A 26084-nucleotide genomic window follows, 5' to 3' on the forward strand; every position below is an offset into this window, starting at 1 on the left:
GCACCATAGCGGTGCCACTCCAGGGGGCGCCCTGCCGACCCACCGAGTGTTGCTAGGGTAAAAATCTTCCGACGAACGTGCACGCAGCGCGCGCACACCTAACTGGAATGGATATGAGCAATCACTCGAAGAAGAATGAATTTTACATAAAGACAAACACAAACTAAAACTCCAGATCCAACCAGCTCTTTACTTTGTGAAAGTTCAGATTAAGATCCAGATCCAAACTTTATAGCTCAGACTCATCTCTAATTCTGCATGATCGCTAGCTTCTAAATGCAAAAAGTCCTGTGGCACCTTATAGACTAACAGACGTATTGGAGCATGAGCTTTCACGGGTGAAATACCCACTTCGTCAGACGACATGACAAGCTTATGCTCCAATACGTCTGTTAGTCTATAAGGTGCCACAGGACTCTTTGCTGCTTTTAAAGATTCAGACTAACGTGGCTACCCCTCTGATACTTAGCTTCTAAATGTTCTACAGTCTTAAACACTATGGAGAATGCATTGCAATAGTCCATTGTGGATATCACAATGACATGGCTAACAACGGCAACGTACACATCAGAAAGAAAATCACAAGATATGTTACGTGCAGATTTAAAAAAGTACTGTCCCCAGTGCTCCTGCTATCCCAGGTGGCTATCTAAAATCCAGAAGAGTGAGGTATTAATGTACTGAGGGACAACTTTTTAATCAGTACCTGGCTGGAGGACCTAAGACGTGAGCTGTAGAATACAGAGTAGACTCATCTTTCTATAAAAGACACTACTTGTCCAAGTTTTTCGACATTCTATAGTTGTACTAGGAAGTAACAGTAGACCTCAAATAAAATTTGTTTTAGGTGTATTTCTCTCATATGGAAAAAATCAGAGAGTATTGGTTTAAATAGCTCCAGACTGAAGACTTTTGGAACAAAAATTATTTTTGGCAATTTTGACTTTTCAGAGACAAATTAAACCTCTTAAAGTCAGGGAAATATACTTCAAAACAGAAACAGTGACAAAATTGTTAAAATACAGTTGTGCTAGGCTACAAGCTAATAATCTTTCCATATACAGCTCTTGTTAATTTTGAGGATTTGCTTCATAACTTGATGAAAAGGAATAAGATAATTAAATATTTAAAAATAATTATATCAGTTTTGCAGAAAAGGTTAACTAATGTTTGCTGCTACTTCCTACACTTTGCATTGCTTAAAAGGCAAACTTTAGAAACACAGAATCCCCAAATCAGAGCCTGGTAGGTAAAGAGGATTTCATTCTACTTTTAACATTTGCATGAATTCCTAGTTTCCTTTTTTAAGTTTCTCATCAGTTTTAGCTTAAAATGTGTAAAGATATTATACAAATTGCTGCCAGATTACCTGTACTGAATAGCACCCAGAAGCCCCAAACCTATTTTACTAGCCACTTGAACAAGTATATAGTCCTTGAAGAGATTACTATCTAATTTAAAATATGATACAATGAGTGGATATAACAAACAGAGGGAATGGAGGATGAAGGAAGAGGGAGAGGTACCAGAAATAAGAACATGTTACATAAACTAGTTATATGCACCGTTGGATGGTTTCCAAGCATTTGGGGTTTTAGGATATTTTCTTTTAATAATTATATACAATAGACATCAGTAATCAAGAGTCATAAAACTTTAAGCCTATATCATGGCTTGTACCTGAAAAATTGTTTAACACATCCTTACTTCCATTTGTTTCTGCTACTGCACGTCTGAATTGCTCCAAGATGGCATTTAGCTCAGAGGAACGCTGCAGGGTTCTATGCTCAGCAATACGAAGACGTTCCTTCAAAGCATGAAATTCCCGGTGATAAGCAATCAGCTTTTCTGGAAGGAAAAAAACGTGTCTGGTTACTTACTTTTGAAAACACTTCATCTGCTCTTCACTCCCTAAACAGTGTTCTTATATAAAACAATTTTGTTGCAAACTCTGGGCTTAGAGTCTCTGAACAGGTAGAAAAATAACTGATCTTTTGTGGAAGGCTGAAGGACAATCTTTATCAAATTATTAAATTAACTGCAATATACTCATGTGAACTCCAGTGTTAGAAGAATTTAGATCAGTGGTTCTCAACCAGGGATATGCAGAGGCCTTCCAGGGGGGTATATCAACTCATCTAGATATTTGCCTAGTTTTACAACAGGCTGTATAAAAGCACAAGCAGAGTCAGTACACTAACATTTCATACAATTACTTGTTTATATTACTCTAAATACTATACACTGACATGTGAGTACAATATTTATATTCCACTTGATTTATTTTATAATTACATGGTAAAATGAGACAGTAAGCAATTTTTCATTTATATTGTGCTGTGACATTTTTGTATTTTTATGTATGATTTTGTAAGCAAGTAGTTTTTAAGTGAGGTCAAAATTGGGGTACACAAGACAAAAATCTCCAGTTTTTGACTGGAATGACCAGCCGAAAAGGGATCCTGGCAGCTCTGATCAGCACTGCCATTAAAAGTCCGGTTGGTGGTGCAGGCAGGCTCCCTACCCAGTTCCGTGCAGCTCCTGGGAAGCTGCCAGCATCTCCCACCAGCTCCTAGGCATAAAGGTGGCCATGGGGACTCTGCGTGCTACCTCCACCCCCAGTGCCAACTCAGCAGCTCCCATTGGCCAGGCACTGTGGGCAATGGAGCTGAGGGGACGGCACCTGTAGGCACAGGCAGCGCTCACAGCCACGTGGTCGCACCTTTGCCTAGGAAGCAGAGAGAGATCATAGAATATCAGGGTTGGAAGGGACCTCAGGAGGTCATCTAGTCCAACCCCATGCTCAAAGCAGGACCAATGCTGGCAGCTTCCTGGGAGCCGCCTGAGGTAGATGCTGCCTGGAGCCTGCATCCCTCATCCCCTCCTGTGCCCCATCCCCCTGCCCCAGGCCTCCCCTGCAGCCCAAATCCCTCACCCTTGGCCCCACCCACAACCCACACCCCCAACAAGAGCTCTCACCCCCGCGTATCCCAACCGTTTGCCTCAGCCCAGAACCCCCTCCTGCACCCTGAACCCCTCATTTCTGGCCCCAGCCCAGAGCCCACACCCCCTCTCACATCCCAACCCGAGCCAGCCTAGAGCCTTCTCCTGCACACCAAACCCCAGCCCCACCCCAGAACCCACACCTCCAGCCCAAGCCCTCACCCCCCTGCCCCTCAACCCCCTGCCCCAATCCCTGTCCCATACCCTGAACCCCTCATTTATGGCCTCACCCCAGAGCCTGCATCCTCAGCCCAGAGCCTGTCCTCACTCCAACACCGCAACCTGGAGCCTTCGCTTGCTCCCCAAGCCCCTCATCCTTGGCCCCACCCCAGAGCTGCACTCCCAGCCCTCATCCCCTCCCACACCCCAACTACCTGCCCCAGCCCAGAGTTCTCTCCTGCACCCAAATCCCTCATCTCTGGGCCCACCTCAGAGCCCTCCCCTACACCCCGCACCCCAACCCCCTGCCCCAGCCCGGTGAAAATAAGCAAGTGAGCAAGGATTGGGGAGAGTGAGCGATGGAGGGAGAGATGGAGTGAGCGGGGGGCGTGGCCTCAGAGAAGGGGCAGAGGTGTGGCAAGGGTGTTTGGTTTTCTGCAGATAGAAAGTTGGCAACCCTAAGTCAGACTTCTGATAAGGGTACAGTAGTCTGGAAAGGTTAAGAACTACTGATTTAGATGATGTGGTAATTATGCAGACACTACTTGTAGCACAGGCTAAAACCCCAAACTTTTTGGACCAAAGTACCAGATAAATTTTAATTTCAGAGTGAAATAACATAGAACCTATTTATTATTTGCATCATTCAGAGAAGTTAGTATAGATGTAGCAGTATCAGACTCGGCAGCACTATTGATTAATAAAAAAAAGATTGAAGCCAGACATGCATTTGGAAACAGTTTGCAAAAGATATGCATTTTTTGAATAATTTGTATGAATGAATAAATGGAGTTTGGTGATATAGTTCAACTTTACTTATTTAACCCTTTAGTACTAAGTTACCAGCAATCTCCTGTGACTAAAACTGTGGATTTCTAATAATGTTAGTAAGCAAATGTGTTTGTAGGTTAATACACATATTTTTTTTTCTTTTTTTGAGGTGTACAGAGAGAAGGAAGGCTGCAGTAAACACAAGACCCTCTCAGTTATATCTTGCATCCTAGGACACAACCACCCAAGAAGCTAAGTGTCTTAGGTTTCACTGACACTTTCTCTCCCAGTCTTCCCTTCCTTGTTGCCCTCTTCACTTTGCCAGCCTGTCAGCTCCCTGTTTTGAAGTCCCCAGCCTGATTACACAGTAGCTCCACCTCTGATCTCAATCCATTTCATCCCTCTCTCTTCTCTAGTCAATGGATGTTCCAGCTATCCATCTGTAATCCAGTGGTGATCTCCCATGCCAACTTCTAAAAAGTACAAAGTTAACTCTACTTAATTAAGTTAAAGTTTTGCAGGTAAATTGTGTTTTTGGTTGTTAAAAGACTAATACAGTACAATTCCTTCTCTAGCCATGCACTGCTCATCTTTCCCTTGTTCTCCATTAAAGATTGATTATATTATATTTCTTCCTTTGTCCTTTTTTACCCCCTATTTTACATTTACTTTCTCTCTGTAGTTAGAATGTATTATCCATTTAATATTTTGAAAACATAATTAGTTAGCTAAAATACTCTGTGTTTAGAAAAGAAGGAACAAACAGTTCACAAACAACCTCTTGATACGTGTCAGTTTGTTTTGCACAGAATAATACACAAAATGGTCTATTACTTGCTGCCAAAAAACCCAGGCAGCTAATTGAAATAAGAATTATTGCTTAGTTAGCACTACCAAGATGCCCATAGGGATTTCTTGACAAGTAGAAAAACCTCAAATTTAATTATTTTAGCAAAAAAGAAAATGTTAAAATTCAAATGTTAGAAAAACAGGTCATTAAAAGATCAGTAACTTAAATGAAAAAAATACTTAGGTTTCCACGATAGTACCAAATGCTTCTTTCCTTCCATTTACGTTGAATCTTATAATAATTTAATAAAACAGAGGGACGAATTAAGATACCAAATTACTAGCCATAAAGCTGATAGAAAGACCCCAAAAGAGATCTATCCTCTGATGAACAAGACAGCATTTGTTCCCATACAGAGAAGCAGCAAATGAGTAGAAATTTTAACAGAAGATTTGGTCTTCAAAAATTCTGCAGGTTTTACAACTTGGTCCTTGATATTTTTAGTTAAGAAGCATTTATTACTTTACAGTAAAAAAGGGAAGCTGATGTTTTGCCATACACTTTGCTTTAGAAGCCAAAAGGATCAAAGAAAAATATCAATACTCAATAACTGCTAATAGAGATGATTTTCCTGTTGAGAAATTACGTAAAAACTGATGTTTTAATTCTTTGTCAGTTGTTTTCATTCAGCCAGCATAACTCCAGTAATTAAAAGTAAATGTTTAATCTGGCTTAATGTTTTGCATTTCCTGGAAAATTAACACTGATAGTTTAGCAGTTGGGTTTCTCCATTTTTTTTTCTTGATCCAAGAAACATGCAAAGTCGAAAACCCAGACATGCTCTTTTGGGAGCTTGATTCTTTTGCGGTGCTCTCATGAATGTAATGGGAGTTCCGCTGGCACCTCAAGAGAACACATTTCACAAGCTACAAATGCTGTCCATTTTTCTTGCAGCCTCAGCCCCACATACATTCTTTATTATATAGTTAGATTTTTTAGTTCCAGTTCTGGTCGGCTAGCAAGCTATGTTTTATAATAGATCCCAATTTCCTAAACTCAGCAGGAAGAATCTGGAAACATTAGTGAGTTTTTCACTAGTTTTTAAGTTATGTTTTCTTTATTACTAGTCCACTGTGTTAAAATGAATGCATTTCAACCCGATGATTTTAAGAGTTAAGTGGTCTTTCCTTTAGCTAAAAAAGGGGCCAGCAAAAAAATAAGAGACAGGAGAGAAAAACCATACTGTAGTTTCATTTTATATATATGTCTCCCAGAATATCTGAATACTGTAGCAGAAGCAACCTAAATTGTAGGTTAATTGTTTACATGACCAGAAAGCTCTGAATATCAAAATTTCAAATGAAAAATAGTCTGAACATCAAAATGGCTAAAACTCTCTCCAAACTTTGCCTGAGTCACTTTGCTGCAGTAATGTTACAATGTTGAAGATTAAAGCGTCAGAGTTCTTAAAACTATCAATAGCTTTTAGATTAAATGGACAAACTACTGCAGAATCACCTTCATAATTGTACATGGAAAGATTCCACAATACAATCAGTAGAGTTGCTGTAGGGATACTAAAGAAGGTTTATATTAGACATGGTTTGTATGAAAAATGATTTATTGTTAGAAATGATTTAATGTTAATTAATACTTTATAACTAAAGGTTTATATTAGAAATAAACACGATTCCCCAGATTTAGCCTCTAACCTGCAAGCCACCAGCTGTGTCTGTGTGAAGCCTGCTCACAGAAATACTTTGTATAAAACTTGTTAAAGGTTAATTGACTCTAAGTGCCCTTCTCTAAGTGACACTTTGTAATCACTACAAATAGAGACCTCCACCTCTGTAAATTCATTTTTATCTCACTTTATGTTCCTTCTTTTAATTGTTAAAAGACAGGGAGTCTCACACCCCAAAAGGTAAAGAGACAGTGAAATAAATGTAATTAAGATAAAGAGTGTATGTGAATGAGTGCCTAGTTTAAATGATGAATGAATGGTTAGGGAGTTACCAGCCTGAAAAATTCAGTGTCGGCCGAAGAAGGTGTCAAGTGGAATCAACCAGGTGACCCCCGGAGGGCGAACTGGGATCCACCCCAAGCACCTAACAAACATCTGACAGAATGGAGCCAGACACCTGCTGATTGATTCTGCAACAGCAGAACGACCACCCCAAGCACCTAAACAAACATCTGACAGAATAGAGCCAGCGACCTGCTGATTAATCTGGCAACAGCAGAATGAAACAACTCCCATGAACTAACATAGGGAAAAATCCCTATAAAACTGGACTCTGAAGACTGAGGACTTTGAGTCTATGGTTCTGCTGCCAGCCTCCAGGAGCATCAGGTGCACCTGACCCGGACTCGGCTCCACTCTTGTGTACAGGGTACCTGGCCAGTATTCTGTCACAAGCAACTTTAGGCTGGTAACTATAATATCTATACAGAACTTGTATAAATGATTGTGTGAATGGATATATGTGTATATGTATTATATAATACATATAATATATATATAATCATAGGAATAAGTAGCCACACAACATTGTTTGCTGTTATCTTTTATTTTATTATGGTATTTACAATAAATGTGACAAATGTCTTGTCCCCTTTAATAAGATCCTGCTAGTTTTTATTGGTATAACATTGCAGCCCCTGTAGCTATCATAGGTTTCATGATACACCAGTCTTGAGAGTACAAATCCTACAAAGGAATCTAGAAAGTATAACTGGACAGGCTTTATACTAAAGATGGTGCTACAACTATAGCAGTAAGTTGTTTAAGAACAAGTTCTCACGTTACTGTTTAGAGACATTCTAGTATTTTTAAAATCTACTACCAACAAGAGTGCAGAAGATACCATCAAAAGTATAAGATTCTGACTACACTACTGCTTTTACCAAAATTGTAATTGTGTTCACATGTATACATATGGTTAGCACATGGTACCTAATATCATGATTGCGTGTGGACAGGCCAGACTGTAAGGCAGAGTGGCCAACCTATGGTTCCAGAGCCACATGGGGCTCTTCAGAAGTTAATATGCAGCTCCTTGTATAGGCACCAACTCCGGGGCTGGAGCCACAGGTTCCAACTTTCCAATGTCCTGGGGGGTGCTCACTGCTCAACTCCTGGCTCTGCTACAGGCCCTGCTCCTTCCCCTGCCCCCCCCATGCCCTTGCTTCTCCCCACCCCGAGCCTCCTACATGCCACAAAACAGCTGATCAGGAAGTGTGGGGAGGGAGAGGGACAGGGAGAGGGAGGCACGGTGGGTGGGAGGCGCTGGGAGCAGAGCTGATGGCGGGTTGATGACGTATTACTGTGGCTCTTTGGCAATGTACATTGGTAAATTCTGGCTCCTTCTCAGGCTCAGGCTGGCCACCCCTGCTCCAAGGCCAGAAGGGAAAATCATGATTCTCTAGTCCAGGGGTTCTCAAACTGGGGTTCACAACCCCTCAGGGGGTCATGAGCTGTCAGCCTCCACCCCCAAACCCTGCTTTGCCTCCAGTATTTATAATAGTGTTTAATATAAATGTGTTTTTAATTTTTAATGTATTTAATATTTAATTTGTAATAGACCCTAACCTCTGGCTGACTTACTGAAGTCCTCAAATCCTGATGTAAAGACTTCAAGTTACAGAGAATCCACCGTTTATACTAGTTTTAACGTGCAAGTAACCCATGTCCCATGCTGCAGAGGACGGTAAAATCCCCCAAGGGGGGAAATGTATTTAATAGAAAGCCGATGGACATTACAATTAAATGTAGTGCCAACAGAGGTAGTTCACACCTTTCAAAGTTATTGCTTCAGTCTCTCTGAAGGCTCAGGATAACAACACTACATTATTGCTATACCCGAGTTCACATCTGAAGGTTTCTTTTGCAATCATAAAGGTCACTTTTAAAAATATAATGAAATCTTAAATTATGGAGCACAAGAAGACAGTAGGGAGGAAGAGAGCATTTGGCATTTACCTGTGTACAATGTCAGATAAGTCCTGTTAGGGGGAATTACCAAATGCTGGTCCTTTAAGAGGAACAGATTCCAGGATTCAAAACTAACAAGCAGACTTAGCATTACTTTACTGAAGCAAACATACAGAAATGAGTTATATTACTATGTTTTTACTAGCCTTATATTCCAGGTCAGTCACCAGATGGTGATAGTTAAGTCTTCAAATCCTCGAAGAATGTCTCTCTATTCAACATAAAAGGCCAATTTGAAAAAAGAGGAGTGGGAAACAAGCCTTTTGTTCCCAAAAATCTGATTACTATTTTGTTAATACAGTCAGTCAGTCAATTACAAACCGAAAACTAGCAACCCCTCAATATGGACTGGTAAATCTGAAGATCCAAAGTAGTATTCCAACTGTAGCAATTTTTTTATTTATTTGTTGTGATCAATTATAGCACGTTAAAAAAAATCAGCTATGCAGATCTAAAATACCTTTTCGTAATTAGTTACCTATTTTGAAAAAATGAATTAAACCCTACATATTACTTCCAACATGAAAGTGTCAGTAGAGAACATAGCTGTAAAATAGTCTTGCACTTTGCTACCTCAGGTTTGCATCTGATTTATATATATTTCCCTAGCTGTGTTATTTTCTCCTGTAAAAACAAGGAATCAAAATAAAGCGATTGGTCTATTTAACCGATGTCAATAGCCTTATTCATCTAATGTTTGACATTTTTGTCATCCTGCAGTCTTTTAATTGAGTACTAAAACACATGCTTTTAGAACAAATTGTACAGTAGGAGATTGTCAACAGGCATCCTCAGAGAAATCACAGCCCTTGCTACATTAATTCTCTCAGAGTGCTATGCCTACTAAAACGAAATCTTTTCCAGTAGAGTTCAAATTCTTATGTGAGATGCACAGGTCTTCTTCAAAAACAAAACTGTACTCATGATACTTCAGAACTGAAAGTAAAAATGTATTTGAAAGAATTGCTACCCATGTTTCCAGCCTAATGTAATCATGGAACCACAGTTAAAATCTGCATAGCAAATTTCATAGATTCATAGACTATAAGACCAGAAGAGACCACTGTGACATCTAACCTGAAATGCTAGTATGAAATTTACCAATCGGTATTTAAAAAGGGCATTGTCAAGTTAAAATTCACATTTTAAGAACAAATCTCCTCACAAATGATGCTACTCTTATTTTATTTCTTTATAGGCATTTCTATGGGGATTATCGCCCCACACCAGTAACAGGTAAAAGATATATCTTTAAAATTCAGTTAAATATTTTAATTGTCTATTTTTTTTCCCAGAGTTTGGACAATGAAGACCAGTCCAGTTGCTTAGAAGTCAATTTTTAATAAACTACACTTTCAAGTTCCCATGCACAAGCATAATGCTGCAAACAGTGCAGAGGAGTATGTTTTTACAAAGCTCTTTCCACAGAATAAATATTTTAACTCTTAAAAATATTTTCATTTGTCTTAAGTTTCATAAAAGCTCATTTTTACAAAATCTCAATCTGAGGTCTGACCTAACAGAATTCTTTTGCTATTATGAATATAGGCTAGAGTCTTCAACTACTTTACCTTGCTGAATCAATGTTACTCCCCAATGAAAGAATTAATTACACAAATAATCAACTATTCACCATCTGGAACTTTAGGAAGTTTTCCAATACACAGAAATTGGGTGCATCTGGTGTACACAATATATTTTAAAATGCTCATTTTCTGTTGAAAAAAATTTCACATAAGGACCTGGAAAGGAGTAATTGGACACATTGTGATATATGAAAAATCCCTGCTCACAAAACAAAAACAAAATCCAGAAATTTATCTCAATTAAAAAAATATCCAACAACATGGCTTATAATAGTCCCGTACAGGTGATAAGATTGGTAAAATTCCAGAATAAGAGTGCTCACACTGAGAGCTATTTCAGAATAGCATAATTCACAGTAGTTATTCTGGTCAATTTCCCTTTATAGGCAAGCCCTAATACTGTAAGAGAACTTTACTGGGACTTTTATGCATTTACCCTGAGATTTCTTAGGAACATATCTATACAATAAAATTCCAGTATTCTCACTGTGTGTTACTCAAGGCTACAGTGTCTGTAGAGTTAGTGTGAAGCCATGGAAACAAATACAAGCACGGCTGGGAGTTCTTTTTGTTCAGAGTATCAACAAGTTCAATCATTACTGGGATCTGCGGCCTGTTATATCAAAGTTCATGTCATTTTACTTTTTGACAAATTACATCCATGCAACACCAAGACATGTATCTATGCCATGCCAAGACTCCTAGATCATGATATCAGAGGTAACCACCACCCTACTCTACAGCTAATTTGCATGCAACAATTTCACTGGCTATAAGAAGGAGACTGCTCAGATGGTGGATTACCTGGCTCAACTGCCACACTGATGCAACAGCATGGGGTTTCAGATGCTAGTAGTTTAATTACTTTCCCAGATTTTCATTCTTATTTTCAAAGTCGGAGGTGTTTTCTTTTTAAGTCAGAATTACATTTGGTGTACAATTTTTTGTCAACAAAGTCTCTAACTGCCAAATATCATGACTCAAGGAATCATTCAAGTTTTGATCTATTCCATGAGAAAAAATGGAGTTGGAGTTTAGGCTGAGTATATAACTGTAATTTAAGAGCAAAAAATATTACAGGCATGTTGTAAGTATTCCAAATCCAAGCACTACAAACCAAGGAAATTCAGGATTAAGGTTACATGTTAAAATTAGGACTGTCAAACGATTAAATAAATTAATCACAAGATTAAAAAAAATCATGATTAATCGCAGTTTTAAATCAAACTTTTAAACAACAATAGAATAACAGAATATAATTTATTTAAATATTTTTGGATATTCAGTTCAGTCACAAATTTAATTAACTCATCATTTTTTTCATGAGTGTCATCAGCATGAAAGCATGTCCTCTGGAATAGTGACTAAAGCATGAAGGGACATACGAATGTTTAGCATATCTGGCATGCAAATACCTTGCAATGCCAGCTATAAAAGTGCCATGCAAAAACCTGTTCTCACTTTCTGGTGACATGGTAAATAAGAAGAGGGCAGCATTATCACCTGTAAGTGCAAACAAACTCATTTGTCTTAGCGATTGGCTGAACAAGAAGTAGGACTGAGTGGAACTGTAGGCTTTAAAATTTTACATTGTTTTGGTTTTGAGTGCAGTTATGCAACACAAAATCTACATTTGTAAATTGCACTTTCATGATAAAGAGACTGCACTTCAGTACTTCTATGAGGTGCATTGAAAATTATTTTGTTTATCTTTTTTACAGTGCAAATATTTGTAATCAAAGACAATATAAAGTGAGCACTGTATACTTTGTGTTGTGTGTTGTAATTGAAATCAGCATAGTTGAAAATATAGAAAAACATCCAAAAATATTAATACATTTCATTTGGTATTCTATTATTGTTTAACAGTGCGATTAATCAGGATTAATTTTTTTAATTGACTTAATTTGTTTTGAGTTAATCGCTTGAGTTAACTGCGATTAATTCACAGCCCTAGTTAAAATATGAGAATGCAAAGTTAAGGCACCAAAGCAACTTTAACTCTGCCCTATTGTCATGCGATGTAACAAAACAATTATGATTAGGGCATTTAGTGTGTTTGATCACCAGTTAGCTGAAACAGATTTTTAAAGAAATATTAGGTATTTTCCAAGTATAATTTTATTTTAATCACGAAGATTTTTTGTTCAAATTCTAAAAAAAACCCTAAGGAAGTCTCAGTGCTTTAGTACAAAAAGAACAGGAGTACTTGTGGCACCTCAGAGACTAACAAATTTATCTGAGCATAAGCTTTTGTGGGCTACAGCCTACTTCATCAGGCACACAGACTGGAACATATAGTAAGAAATATATATACATACAGAGAGCATGAAAAGATGGAAGTAGCCATACCAACTGTAAAAGGCTAATTCATTAAGATGAGGTTTTATCAGCAGGAGAAAAAACTTCTGTAGTGATAATCAAGATGGCCCATTTTAGACAGTTGACAAGAAGGTGTGAGGATACTTAACATGGGGAAATAGATTCAATATATGTAATGACCCAGCCACTCTATTGTGAAGTCAGAGGGTGGGATATTTCCCAGTGAATGTCTTACTGCTAAATGATGAACTAGCACTCAGCTGAGCCCTCAAGGGTTAACACGCTGTTAATGTAGCCTCACACTCTACAAGGCAGTACGAAGGGAGGAGAGACAGCATGGCAGAGAGAGACAGAGACACACACAGTGTATGAGCGTGTGTGTGAGAGAGAGAGAGACGGATGCACACCGTCCCTTTAAGTATGCTGACCCCGCTCTAAGTACAATGCCTTTTTAAGTAGATCCGCAAGTTGAGACAGCAGCTGCTGCCAGCAAGCTCCCTCTATCCTGAGCTCTGTGGTCTTCCCCCTTCCCCCGCTCTGTGGAGATAAGGTACAGGAGAGGGGGAAAGATTGGCACCCTGACATTAGCAACTGTCTTCACCCTCACCTCTGCCCAGCAAGCAGGAGGCTCCCAGGAGGAGCTCTAAGGCAGAGGGCAGGAGCAGCACACAGCAGTGGGGGGTGAGGGAGGGACAGCTGAGCTGCACAGCAATCAATAGCCTACTGGGCAGCTGCTGCACAGGGAATTTAGGAGTGCAGGGAGCTGATGGGAGGCTGCCAGTCAACCCTGATTCCAAGACCGCACCAGCTAGCTCCAACAGGTTGTGCTTTCTGCAAGCAGTGGACAAAGCAGGTGACTGCCAAACAATGTTATAAGGGAGCACTATGCAACTTTAAACAAGCATATTCTCTAATAGCTCAGCGACATAAGAATGAAACAACATTAACCGGGATGACTAAGTGAGGAGTTACTGTATTGCTAAAATAGTTACCCCCAAAAGATGGGGTCTCTTCCTATTTCTCAACAAAGATTTAAGAACAGACATATCTGTATTGAGGTCTTGAATTAAGTCTTCGCTATTTTTTACAAAAATATTATATTTATTATTAACTAGGGCTGTCAAGAAATTATTGCGATTAATTGCGTGATTAATCACACTGTTAATAGTATACCATTTATTTAAATATTGTTGGATGTTTTCTACATTTTCAAATATATTGATTTCAATTACAACACAGAATAAAAACTGTACAGTGCTCACTTTATATTTATTTTTGATTACAAGTATTTGCACTGTAAAAAGAACCAAAGTGTTTTTCAATTCACCTAATACAAGCACCGGTAGTACAATCTCTATCATGAAGTTGAACTTATAAATATAGAATTAGTACAAAAAAACCTGCATTCAAAAATAAAACAATGTAAAATTTTAGTCCTGCAAGTCACTCAGTCCTCTTCTTATTCAGCCAATGTCTAAGACAAACAAGTTTGTTTACATTAAAGGAGATAATGCTGCCTTTACAATGTCACCAGAAAGTGAGAACAGGCATTTGCATGGCACTTTTGTAGCTGGCATTGCAAGGTATTTACGTGCCACATATGCTAAACAATCACATGGCCCTTCATGCTTTGGCCACCATTCCAAACGACATGCTTCCATGCTGATGATGGTAATTTAAAAAAAAAAGTGTTAATTAGATTTATGATTGAACTCCTTGGGGGAAAATTGTATGTCCCCTGCTCTATTTTACCCATATTCTGCCATATATAACAGTCTCAGATGATGACCCAGCACATGTTGGTTTTAACACTTTCACTGTAGATTTCACAAAAAACGCAAAGAAAGTACCAATGTGAGATTTCTAACTGACCCAAGGTTTAAGAATCTGAAGTGCCTTCCAAAATCTGAGAGGGACGGGGTGTGAAGCATGCTTTCAGAAGTCCTAAAAGAACAACAGTCCAATGTGGAAACTAAAGAACCCGAACCGCCAAAAAAGAAAATCAACCTTCCACTGGTGGGATCTGACTCAGATAGTGAAAATGAACATGTGGCGGTTCGCACTGCTTTGGATTGTTATCAAGCAGAACCCGTCATCAACATGGACGCATGTCTCCTGTAATGGTGGTTGAAGCATGAAGGGACATGTGAATCTTTAGCGCACCTGGCATATAAATACCTTATGATGCCAGCTACAACAATGCCATGCGAACACCTGTTCTCACTTTCAGATGACAATGTAAACAAGAAGCAGGCAGCATTATCTCCTGCAAATGTAAATAAACATGTTTGTCTTAACAAGTGGCTGAATAAGAAGTAGGATTGAGTGGACTTGCAGGCTCTAAAATTTTACATTGTTTTATTTTTGAACGCAGTTTTTTGTACCCGGTTCTACATTTGTAAGTTCAACTTTCATGATAAAGAAATTGCACTACAGTACTTGTATTAGGTGAACTGAAAAATACTATTTTTTGTTTATCATTTCTACAGTGCAAGTATTTGTAATAAAAAATATACACTTCGATTTCAATTACAACATAGAATACAATTGTGACAAAGTTCCTCCTCTACCTTGGTGGGTCCTGCGCTTATTGGCAGATTTGCTCACCTCAGTGATCTTCCCCACAGTCTGGATCAACCCCTCCTGTGTCTGATCAGGAGTTGGGAGGTTTGGGGGGGAAAACCCAGGCCCGCCTTCTACTCCGGTTCCAGCCCAGGGGCCCTGTGGATTGCAGCTGTCTATAGTGCTCTTGTAACAGCTGCATGACAGCTACAACTCTCTGGCCTACTTCCCATGGCCTCCTCCAAACACCTTCTTTATCCTCACACAGGACCTTCCTCCTGGGTCTGATAATGCTTGTATCCTTAGTCCTCCAGCAGCACACCCTCTCACTCCAGCTCCTTGTGCCTCTTGCTCCAGCTCCTCACATGCACTTCTCTCCTCTGGCTCCTCTCCACCTGACTGGAGTGAGCTCCTTTTTAAACCCAGGTGCCCTGATTTAGCCTGCCTTGATTGCTGCAGGTGATCTAATCAGCCTGTCTGCCTTAATTGGTTCTAGCAGGTTCCTGATTACTCTAGTGCAGCCCCTGCTCTGGTCAACGCAGGGAACAGAAAAACTACTCATCCCAGTGACCAGATATATTTGCCCTCTACCAGACTCCTGTACCCCACTGTCTGGGTTTGTCACACAATATATATGAAATGTAGAAAAACATCCAAATTATTTAATAAATTTCAATTGTATTCTACTGTTTAACAGTGCAATTAAACAGCGATTATTTTTTTTGATTAATCATGAGAGTTAACTGCGATTAATCAACAGCCCTATTAGACAATAAACTATGACAGTCTAAAATATGAAACTGAAATACATCAAAGGAACGAACCATATTTTGTGATTTGGCATTTAGATTTTTTTTTAAATCTATTATAATTTAGGATCAAATGCTGCTCCAGTTGAAGTCAATGGTAGTTTTTCCACTGTTTAAATTAGAGAAGGAATGGGGTCCTTACTACCCAATTCACAAATTAGTTTGCAATGGGTCTCAAATCATTAGTGCTAATGACACGGTTCTACTTTATTGCTGACTCTGTGCAAAGTATTTTATTGTTATAGCTACACAACATGTTAGAACAGAAGCTATTTAATAGGTTCTGCCAGTTTCCATAGCAGAACACAAGAGCAGCTGCACACTTGAAAATCTGTAACATTTGCTGGGCTTGGAATTGCTTGTATACATTTACAAAAGGATGCAAGTAGACTTACAAACGATACATACAGCTTTAAACAGGATAGATGTAATGGCTGCATTCAGTTTTTTTTTTGTTTCATTTTTTGGGGGGTGGGTGATGTGTGCAGAGCCAGGTTCTGCTGCCCTCCTCCTACACACAACCCCCCCCCCCCCATAAAAAGCTTCAAAATGCTCTAGTGTTTTCTTCTCTTTCATTTAATGAGAGAACATTCACATATGTGTTTGTGAGTTGTGCACCTGTTTTTTTCCGGTGACATCCATACCTCCAGTTATGATACTGGATATGGGGTATATTGCACAATGTACTCAAACACTCTTAAAAAAAAAAAGCAAACTATTGTTGACTGTCAGTATAAGCACTCCCACTAATCCAGCCAAACTCAAATTTTAAGTTTTGTGCATACATACAAAACCAAACACTTCAGCTTAAAATTATTTGGACGCTAAAATCAAGGTGTGGGCTCCAGGGACCTGATCTTCCATCCAGTGAGATTCTCTCCTGGCATCTTTCTCCTCATGGAGATGAGGAAAGGGAATCTGTTTATGCTTGGAGCCTGCTCTTTTCCAATCCTGCCTGACTCCTTTCTTGGCCAGGGGAGCAGAGCTGAAGCAAGACAACCCAGACTGGGCTGCTGAGACAATGCTGGTCACCGATCCTCCTTTCCTGCCCTGGGGAGGGTACGAGATAATTCCACCTGGACTGGGCTCTGAGTGGTAAACAGATAAGATCCCCACTGCAACGCTTAGTAATGGGGTGAAAAACTGGGCCTTCCTTTTGTCTCTGGCTTTTCTATGCCCAGCTCACTCTATGAAGTCTGCAGGGGCACCAGCTGATACAAACACCTCAGAAGAGAAAACAAAACTGAGGAGATCTACCTTAAAACAAATGTAGCCCTGGGATACAGCTGGGGCTTAACTGTCAGTTTAATTAAAAACAAAACAAAACTAGGGCTGCCAATTAATCGCAGTTAACACAAGTGATTAATGCAAAACAAATTAATGTGTTTTTTTTTTAAACAAGTGTTAATCACACACCTCTGTTCTGGCCCTCTTCACTTACTGTACTTCATTGCTTGGCAGACACTGGCACAGTTCTATTATGTTTGGGAGTTATTAAGTATCAGAAAAAGTTAATGGAGTAAAGCAGCAAAAGTTCAGGTCTTTTGAATGGGAAGTTTATTTTTAAAAACTCACAGATGGTTCTCTGGATAAAAAGACTGTTATCTGTAGCTATTGCAAGGTTGAGATCCAACAACATCAAAGTAGTTCAAGTCTGCATACCACCTATGCCCTAAACATGCTTTCACCTCCAGCTCTTGAACTACAGATAGCCCACCGACAGAAATGAATCTCGCCAGCTGTGACAGAGTACGCTTACAGAGTTTCAGAATTGCTACAAGCCCATGAATCAAACAAAGTACAACAACTTAACCAGTGCTATTGCAAAGTGGGTTATTATGGACTGCAGACCACGCAACACTGTAAACGTCAGAGCACTAAAAGATGTTATTCAAATTGCACCTTCCAAACGGTCATGCAATTTGCCCTCCCAGGTAACCATTTGCAACCCAAATACATGACCTATATCACAACAGGAAGACTACAAAGTTGGAACTTCTGAAAAAATGCACCAGCTGTTGCTTTGATTGGTGATCACTGGAGATCCTTGAGCAATCACAGCTATCTCAGAGTCACGGTACACCTGATTGATGCTGCATGGAGACTGCAGTCGTTTGCTTTAACAGAAACACATACTGAAGAGAGACATTATGTTGAAACTTGTGCAGAGCGTTTCTTGGATGTTGCCAAAGAAAGAAAAGGTAACAACAATTAGTACTGATAGTGCACATAATAATAATAGCAGCAGCCAGTCATTTGCCTTTTGAACACGACATGCATCATTCAGTCTGCAGCAATCCATGACAATAGCACTCACTAGTTTTGAAAACCTGCTGGCAAAATATAGAAAACTTGTTGGCCATTTCAAAACACAGTGCAGCTAACAGTACAGAGCTAGAAATACAATAAGCTGCAAATGGACAGAAACAAGAACCTCTTGTACAAGATATTTCAACCAGATGGAACTCCACAATAGGTATGGTTCAGCACCTGCTTAGAAATAAAGCCACTATCACAGCCACCTTAGCTCTTCAAAACACTATCTATCAGTGCCAACAAGTAATGATTTTGAAAAACTGAAGGTGGAAACACCACCAAAGCTCTGCAGGTCTGTGACAGACCTCCTCAAGGGAGAATTGTATGTCTCCTTCTCTGTGGTTTTACCTGCATTCTGGTATGTATTTCCTGTTCTGGCAGTCTTGGATGATAACCCAGCATATACTGTTCAATTTAAGAAAATTTTCATTGCAGATTTGACAAAACGCAAAGAAGATACCAATATGATATTTCTAAAGATAGCTACAGCATTCGACCCAAGGCTTAAGAATCTGAAGTGCCTTCCAAAATCTAAGAGAGATGAGGTGTGGAGCATGCTTTCAGAAGTCTTAAAAGAGCAACGCTCCAATACAGAAATTACAGAACCCGAGCCACAAAAAAAGAAAAAAACAAACAAACAACCTGTCGTGGCATCTGACTCAGACAACAAAAATGAACATGCGTCAGTCCACACTGTTTTGGATCATTATTGAGCAGAACCCTTCATCAGCTTGGAAGCATGTCCTCTGGAATGATGATCGAAGCATGAAGAGGTATACAAATGTTTAGCTTATCTGGTACATAAACACCTTCAATGCTGGCTACAATAATACAATCTGAAAGCCAGTTCTCAGTTTCAGGTGTCATTATAAATAAGAAGTGGGCAGCATTATCTTCTATAAATGTAAACAAACTTGTTTGCCTTAGCAATTAACTGAACAAGAAGTAGGACTGAGCAGATTTGTATGCTCTGAAGTTTTACATTTTTTTTTTTTTAACATAACTCCACTCAAAAATAAAAGTTGAAACTTACAACGGTAAACTTTCACAATAAAGAGATTGCACCACAGTGCTTATAAGAGGTAAACTAAAAATACCATTTCTTCTTTTTTACAGTGTAAATATTTGTAATCAAAGATAATATAAAGTGAGCACTGTACACTTTGTATTTGGTGTTGTAATTGAAATCAATATATTTGAAAATATAGAAAAACATTCAAAAATATTTATAATAAATTTCATTTGGTATTTAAATATTGTTTAACAGTGCAATTAAAACTGATTAATAATGACTTTTTAAAATCTTTTGACAGCCCTAGATAAACTGAAAAAAAAAAAGTTTGGATTTTTTCTCAGAAAAGCTCTGCAGCAGGGAAGTCTGGTTGACCACTTGCCACTGTGGAAAAGGATAAAAATTGGCAGGAACTTCGGGATAGGGGAGACAGACCCATTTTTGTCTCCCCTACCCTGAAGTGAAAGCGTTTACTACCACGACATGTACCTTGAGAGAGCTGAGTGAGAGACCCAATGCCTTCTAAGACAGGAGGTAATCCAAAAGGAAGGGAATCTCCAGCTCTTCTGGGAAAGTCCCTTCTGTTGGGCCCAGGAGGAACACCTTGTAGACTCTTTCCTGCTGCTGGAGAGGATGTTTTGCACTTCTGGTGAACATGAATCACAGAACTGGAATGGACCTTCAGAGGTCATCTAGTCCAGTCCCCTGCACTTATGGCAGGACTAATTATCTAAACCATTCCTGACAGATGTTTGTCTAGCCTGCTCTTAAAAATCTTCCATGATGGAGATTCCACAACCTCCCTAGGCAATTTATTCCAGTGCTTAAGCACCCTGACAGGAAGTTTTTCCTAATTTCCAACATAAACCTCCCGTGCTGCATTTTAAGCCCATTGCTTCTTGTCCTATCCTCAGAGGTTAAGAAAAACAATTTTTCTTCCTCCTCCTTGTAACAACTTCTTACATACTTGAAAAAACTGTTCTGTGCCCTCTCAGTCTCCTCTTTTCTAGACTAAACAAACCCAGTCTTTTCATTCAATCTTCCCCCAAAGGTCATGTTTCCTAGACCTTTTATCATTTTTGTTACTCTTCTCTGGACTTTCTGCAATTTGTCCACATCTTTCCTGAAATGTGGTGCCCAGAACTGGACACAATAGAGACCTAATCAGTGTGGAGTAGAACGGAAGAATTACTTCTCATGTCTTGCTTACAACACTCTTGCTAACACATCCCAGAATGATGTTCACTATTTTTGCAACAGTGTTACACTGTTGACTCATATTTAGCTTGTGGTCCACTATGACCCCCGATCCCTTTCCACAGTACTCCTTCCTAGGCAGTCATTTCCCATTTTGTATGTGTGCAACTGATTGTTCCTACATAAATGGAGTACTTTGAATTTGTTTTTATTGAATTTCATTCTATTTACTTCAGACCATTTCTCCAGCACTTGCAACCCCTCCCAGCTTGGTATCGTCCACAAACTTTATAATGGTACTCTCTATGCCATCACCTAAATCATTGAAGATATTGAACAGAACCAGACCCAGAACTGATCCCTGCGGGACTCCGCTCGTTATGCCCTTCCAGCATGACTCAACCATTAACTACTTTCTGGGAACGGCTTTCCAACCAGTTTTGCACCCACCATCTAGGCTGCCTTTCCCTAGTTTATTTATGAGAATGTCAAGAAGAGAAGATTCCCATCCAAATACCATGCTCTGAGGTGAAGCGTCTGTGGATTGGAATGTCTGATCCTGCCATGGTGCTGCATCAGTAGCTCGGGGAAACTGGGGATGGGAATTGGGGGACAGGCTGACATGAAGAGGTTGGGAAACCAGAACTGTCTGGGCCAGCATGTGGCAAGCAGGATGACCATTGCTCTCTCCCATCCGATCTCGTCTAGTACTTGTGGCAGGAAAGGCAGAGGGGGAAAAAGGTGTAGTTGATCTGCTCCAATCAGCAGAGTCTGAGTGCATCGCTTTGAGGATGGGCCCAATATCCCCCCTTTCCACCCAGAGCATTTGTTGTTGGCAGGGGAGGCAAAGAGCTCCCTGGTCAGAGTCTCCTATTGGTCAAAGATGTCATATACTATAATGTCGTAGAGTTCCCACTCGTAACTGATGACAACTGCCACTGAGAGAATCTGCGATCACATTCTGAGTGGCCGGGAGATAGGCTGAAGATAACAGGATCTGATGCCCCCTTGTTTATTGATGTAGTAAACAGTGGTGGTGTCATCCAAAATGATAAGAACATCATGGGAATCGATAGATGGGAGAAATGATTGGCATACCTTCCTTACAGTCCAGAGTTCCAAAATATTGATGTGCATCCTAAACTCCCAAGAGGTTCATGTTTCCTGTGTCTTGTGATCTCCCATCTATGCTCCCCATCATACCAGGGATGCCTAGGTGATGATCATCTTGTCCAGGGAGGATGGGACAAAGGGTACCCCCTACAAACCTGTTCCAGGTCCATGAACCATTGGAGGGAAAGACTACGACAGGGGGAACTATCAGCATAAAGTTCATGGCATGGTGCGTGAGTGAGTAAACGCTCTAGTGCCATACCTGTAGGCACTGACGGTGGAGGCAAGTGAAGGTGCTGACATAGAACCCCCTCCCTGATAGTCTAGAGGAACTCACTCTATCACCCCTCTTTGTAGTAAGCAGCCCATCCCTAGGGTGAGGATGCTGTCATGAGAGTGGTCCCTGTAGAGGGATCAGGGAGGGCGTTGTGCATGAGATAGCATGATGCGCTTGACTGTATAGCCATAGTGGATGACATTTAGCACCCACCTGGCCATTGTTATTGCACTCCAAGCTGGTAAAAAGAGTGCTAGATGACCCCCAAAAGTGGTTATATGGCAGCAGGCAAGGTGGTTGGCGGCTCTCTATGGTTCCTTAGAAATACCTCTATCACAGGGGTCGCATCTGGGAGGAGGAAGGCAGAGAAGACAGGCCTTGAGGATGATATCTTTGAGTCTTTTGATGCTTCCATGGTGGCTCATAAGGCTTCTGATGGAAAAACTGGGAGGTTCTGTAACGCAGTGTGGGCTGCGGGCAGTAGAATTAACATTATGGCACAGGTGTGTAAATACCCAAGGAATGGAGTGTAGCTCGTGAATCCTTGAGTATGCGGAGAGAATTGTCTGTTTTCTGATTGAAAAGATGGGATTAATCAAACGAGTGGTCTTTGATGGTATTTTCTATCTCCCTGGGAAAACCAGAGGAATGGAGCCACAACTCCCTCTTCATGACAATGCCCGTGCCATTGAGTGCAATAAGATATCTGTCGTGTCCAGGAATGATTGCCGCCATTGTCCTTGCTACTAGCTTCCCTCTTCAATTACTGCTTGAAAGCTGCCCTGGTCCTGTTGTGGATGGTTTTTTTGGCAAAGTCCTCCAATTTACTGTAATTCAAGAAATCGTATGTGTCAAGTAATCCTGATAATGAGAAATCCTGAACTGAAGGCTGACTGAGGAAAAGACCTTGTGGTCTAAAAGGTTCAGCTGCTTGCCCACCCTGTCGGATGGGGTAGAGTGTGGGTGCTATTGCCTAGCCCATTCCATCGCTGCCTAGACCACAAGCAAATTGGGAGAGGGGAGAAAGAACAGAAAAATCAATCTAGCGTGGAGGATACTGCTATGATGTAGAAGGCCTCTGTTGATACTCATAGTAGTGGAAAAGGATGAACGGTCCCTGTCCCTAATGCAATTCCTCAGAAGATGAAAATTCAGAGGTCTGTTCCATTGGCAGTATCATCAGAATCATGTAAATGATTGGAGCGGGGAGGGTAGTGAGGAGTGCATCAGATGTGGTATGTCCTGTCCCTGAGATAAAGTCTCTCTGGAGATTGAGATCCTAGAAGGCATGGAGACCTCGACTTTCCCAGGGCAAACACTTCCTAGGGCTCTGGTGCTTTTCCCGACCTCCCTAGAGTCAAGGGTACTCTTTCAGTCCCCAGAACTAGTCTTTGAGCAATGGTCTTCCCTGGAATGGATGGCTCTGTAACTCTGAGGGATGCCAATGTGTGCATGTCTGTACCTGGTACTGGCGGATCTGTCAGTTTAGATGGCTTCTTTCTGTGCTTGTGTGCATTAAAGCTCCCTCCCTCCCCACAACTGGTACTTGTGGAAGGAGTCTCTCCTTTCTTACATTTAGAGGAAGACTTACTGCCATTCTTATGTGCACACTTGCTTATCTCATGACTAGGCCCCAGCACGGGATCCATAGTGCTGGTACCACTTTTGGCTTCAGACTCCGTAGCTGGAGCTGCAATTCTGGCAGCCTCAGGCTTATGATGGGGGGCCTGCCTGGCCACAGTCTGAATGAGGCACAGATGAAAACGCTCTATGCCAATGAGAGAGAGCTTTCCCGTCTTAATAAAACCACCTCTGCAACAGTATATATGTTGGTGGGAACAGCTCTCTCACTAACAGTACCGTCCACACCAACGTTTAGGTCAGTATAACTTACGTTGCTCAAGGGGGTGGCTTATTCAAACCCCTGAGTGACATAAGTTATACCAACATAACCTGTAGTGTAAATCATCCCTTAGCCTCACTGCTGGTGGAAGGGTGGTAGTAATTACTTCTGATCTATCATTCACAATGCTTCAGTTTTTGGGAAAGATTCCTACTCCTCATAAGGGAGTGGATTTTTCAAACCCAGATTAAAAAAGGAAAGAATTTTAACATCTAGTTTACTTTTTGCACTTTAAATCATCTTGGTCAATAAGTACAGTCCAATCATTCTTGGTTTAGTTTGTTTTCCACCCCCACCCTACTTTCTGGTTTGCATGCATTCGCACGGTGCTGAAATGTCTGAGCTGAAAACTTTGGAGCTTGATTTTACCAGGTGCTAACCACCTTCAACTCCCATTATAAGGGAATATTTAAAAGAAAACAAAAATCATTTTCACAGAATCTTTTAAAATTGCTTGAATAAAAACATTCCTATGAATAAGAGTTGGTTAAACATCTCTATTATAAACTCTAAATTTTAGGCGTGAGCTATATGAAAACATTCCTAGAAAACTGTCCCAATAGAGATTTTATTTAATCGTGAAACAAAGGAATAGAAAGAGTATAAAAATAGGATATGCCCTCACAATCTGTACAATTTTCCTGTAGAATTCTAAAATGACTAGAGTCACAATTTCATTGACACAGAAGATAAGAAAATTAAGGAAAACATGAAATGGCTTGATTTATCATATATACTGAGCTAGAAACTAATGATTGTCACTCTGAAAGTTCATACAGATTTGGCAGACTTTTCATATTTTATTTGTAAAAACAAAACACACAGACTTGAGTTTGTTAATCATTTTCCTTGACACCTTTAATTCAATATACTAAAAAAAATCTGATTGTCAGTCAAAAAAGAAATATGACAGGTTGTTTCTAAATATTAGATAAACAAAAGATTTTCTAGAAGATTAGACCTTGTTCAAATTGCAACCTTGACTTGATTTTCTTGTTGTCTAACTGAAGCTGTTGTGTCTGCACTGTGAAGAACATATAGAAAGTAAGCTCACACACTGATCACTCTTCAACAATAATTTAAGGACCCAAATTAAACAGGTTCATAGGGAAGTTTTGCTTTCAAGAACAGATGCAAAAATGTAGCAGTCAGTTTTTCAATTAACACACAAAAAACAAAGTAATCGCTCAAGCAGGGTGGTAAAAATTCTAGGACTCAAATCCAAATTTAGGAACATGTCCTTGACTCAAAATCCTTCTGCATTGACCTCAAAAATTCTTTCACAGAGGATTTCCTGACCCAAGTCAAGCAGCATTTTAAAAAAGCAACAGGCAAGTAGCTTCCTTTTACAATATTAAAATCTTAAATTGCAGTTTTCATCCATAGACCACAAATCACTTAAAGAAAAATGAGTATCATTAACCTCATTTTCAGTTGAAGGCACAGCTCCCACCTGAGGTGCAGACTTGGTTCTGCCCACTAGTTTCAAGGCAAATGGAAACCCCACAATAGAACTGTGTGGACAAACAAAAGAATTCTCAGTTACAATCAATTCCAAGAGTAGTTTCTCCATTATAATTACTCATAGAATTGGCAACTGAATCAAAATGTAATCATGATGCATGTTATAGTTTACACAATTTCCAGTTGTTTTTTGAGGTTTACTTTGCACAGGAAGCTGCCAGTCCAACACTTCCTTCCTTCCACAAGTGATAACTGTTTTTCAGATAGTGAGTTGCATTTATATCCCGCTTATGCCTGAAATGAAGATTAATATGCACTAAAGGTATTTAAAATATGTTCTCAAAAAAGGAACATTCTATGAAATGAGGAGACCCTAGTTACCTACCAAATAAGGAAAAAAGTAACAGCAAGCTACTTGTTATTTTACTTCCAAATTCTGATAATTTAATTATTTAAATACTGTACTATTCTCATTTACATCAGGGTCCAATCAACAGGGTAATTTTTTTTAAAGATTCTTTTATATACTGCAAACCATTTACTGAGGCTAAATACAGGAAGTAACACACAAACACACTAAGACACTGAACAACTGATAATTGTGAGCAACAAATTCTCCTGAACCAAAGATGAAAAAACAGTTTAGCTGGAACACAGATTGGTGCTGACCAAGGTTGTGTCCTATCAGTAAAAAGCCAAATCTTCACCATAATTCTTGCAATTTCGTCTCACTGCTGACAACTAATGTCACTAAAGGTTCTGTTTCACAGGTCTGATTTACATCCGAAAATTAGATCAACCCAGCT

At 39.8% G+C, this 26084-nt stretch overlaps 1 protein-coding gene and 1 pseudogene across 6 annotated transcripts in view; one reads left to right on the plus strand and one right to left on the minus strand.

Moving 5' to 3' along the window:
- The window catches only part of MGAT4A (alpha-1,3-mannosyl-glycoprotein 4-beta-N-acetylglucosaminyltransferase A), a 140398-nt gene that overhangs the window by 91710 nt on the left and 22604 nt on the right, over positions 1-26084 (minus strand). For 5 of the 6 annotated variants that reach the window (XR_012654898.1, XM_032805561.2, XM_032805557.2 and 2 more), the window contains exon 3: positions 1681-1848. Coding sequence is in view for 5 of the 6 variants with exons in the window: in XM_032805561.2 (XP_032661452.1) it covers positions 1681-1848 (168 nt within the window). In the remaining variant the exon portion in view is untranslated. The remainder of the gene's footprint in view (positions 1-1680; positions 1849-26084) is intronic. The other variant, XM_032805559.2, reaches the window with a different exon arrangement.
- LOC142046099 (E3 SUMO-protein ligase ZBED1-like) lies at positions 14555-19246 on the plus strand (annotated as a pseudogene).

The sequence above is a fragment of the Chelonoidis abingdonii genome, chromosome 1, assembly GCF_003597395.2.
Source record: "Chelonoidis abingdonii isolate Lonesome George chromosome 1, CheloAbing_2.0, whole genome shotgun sequence".
Lineage (NCBI taxonomy): Eukaryota > Metazoa > Chordata > Testudines > Testudinidae > Chelonoidis > Chelonoidis abingdonii.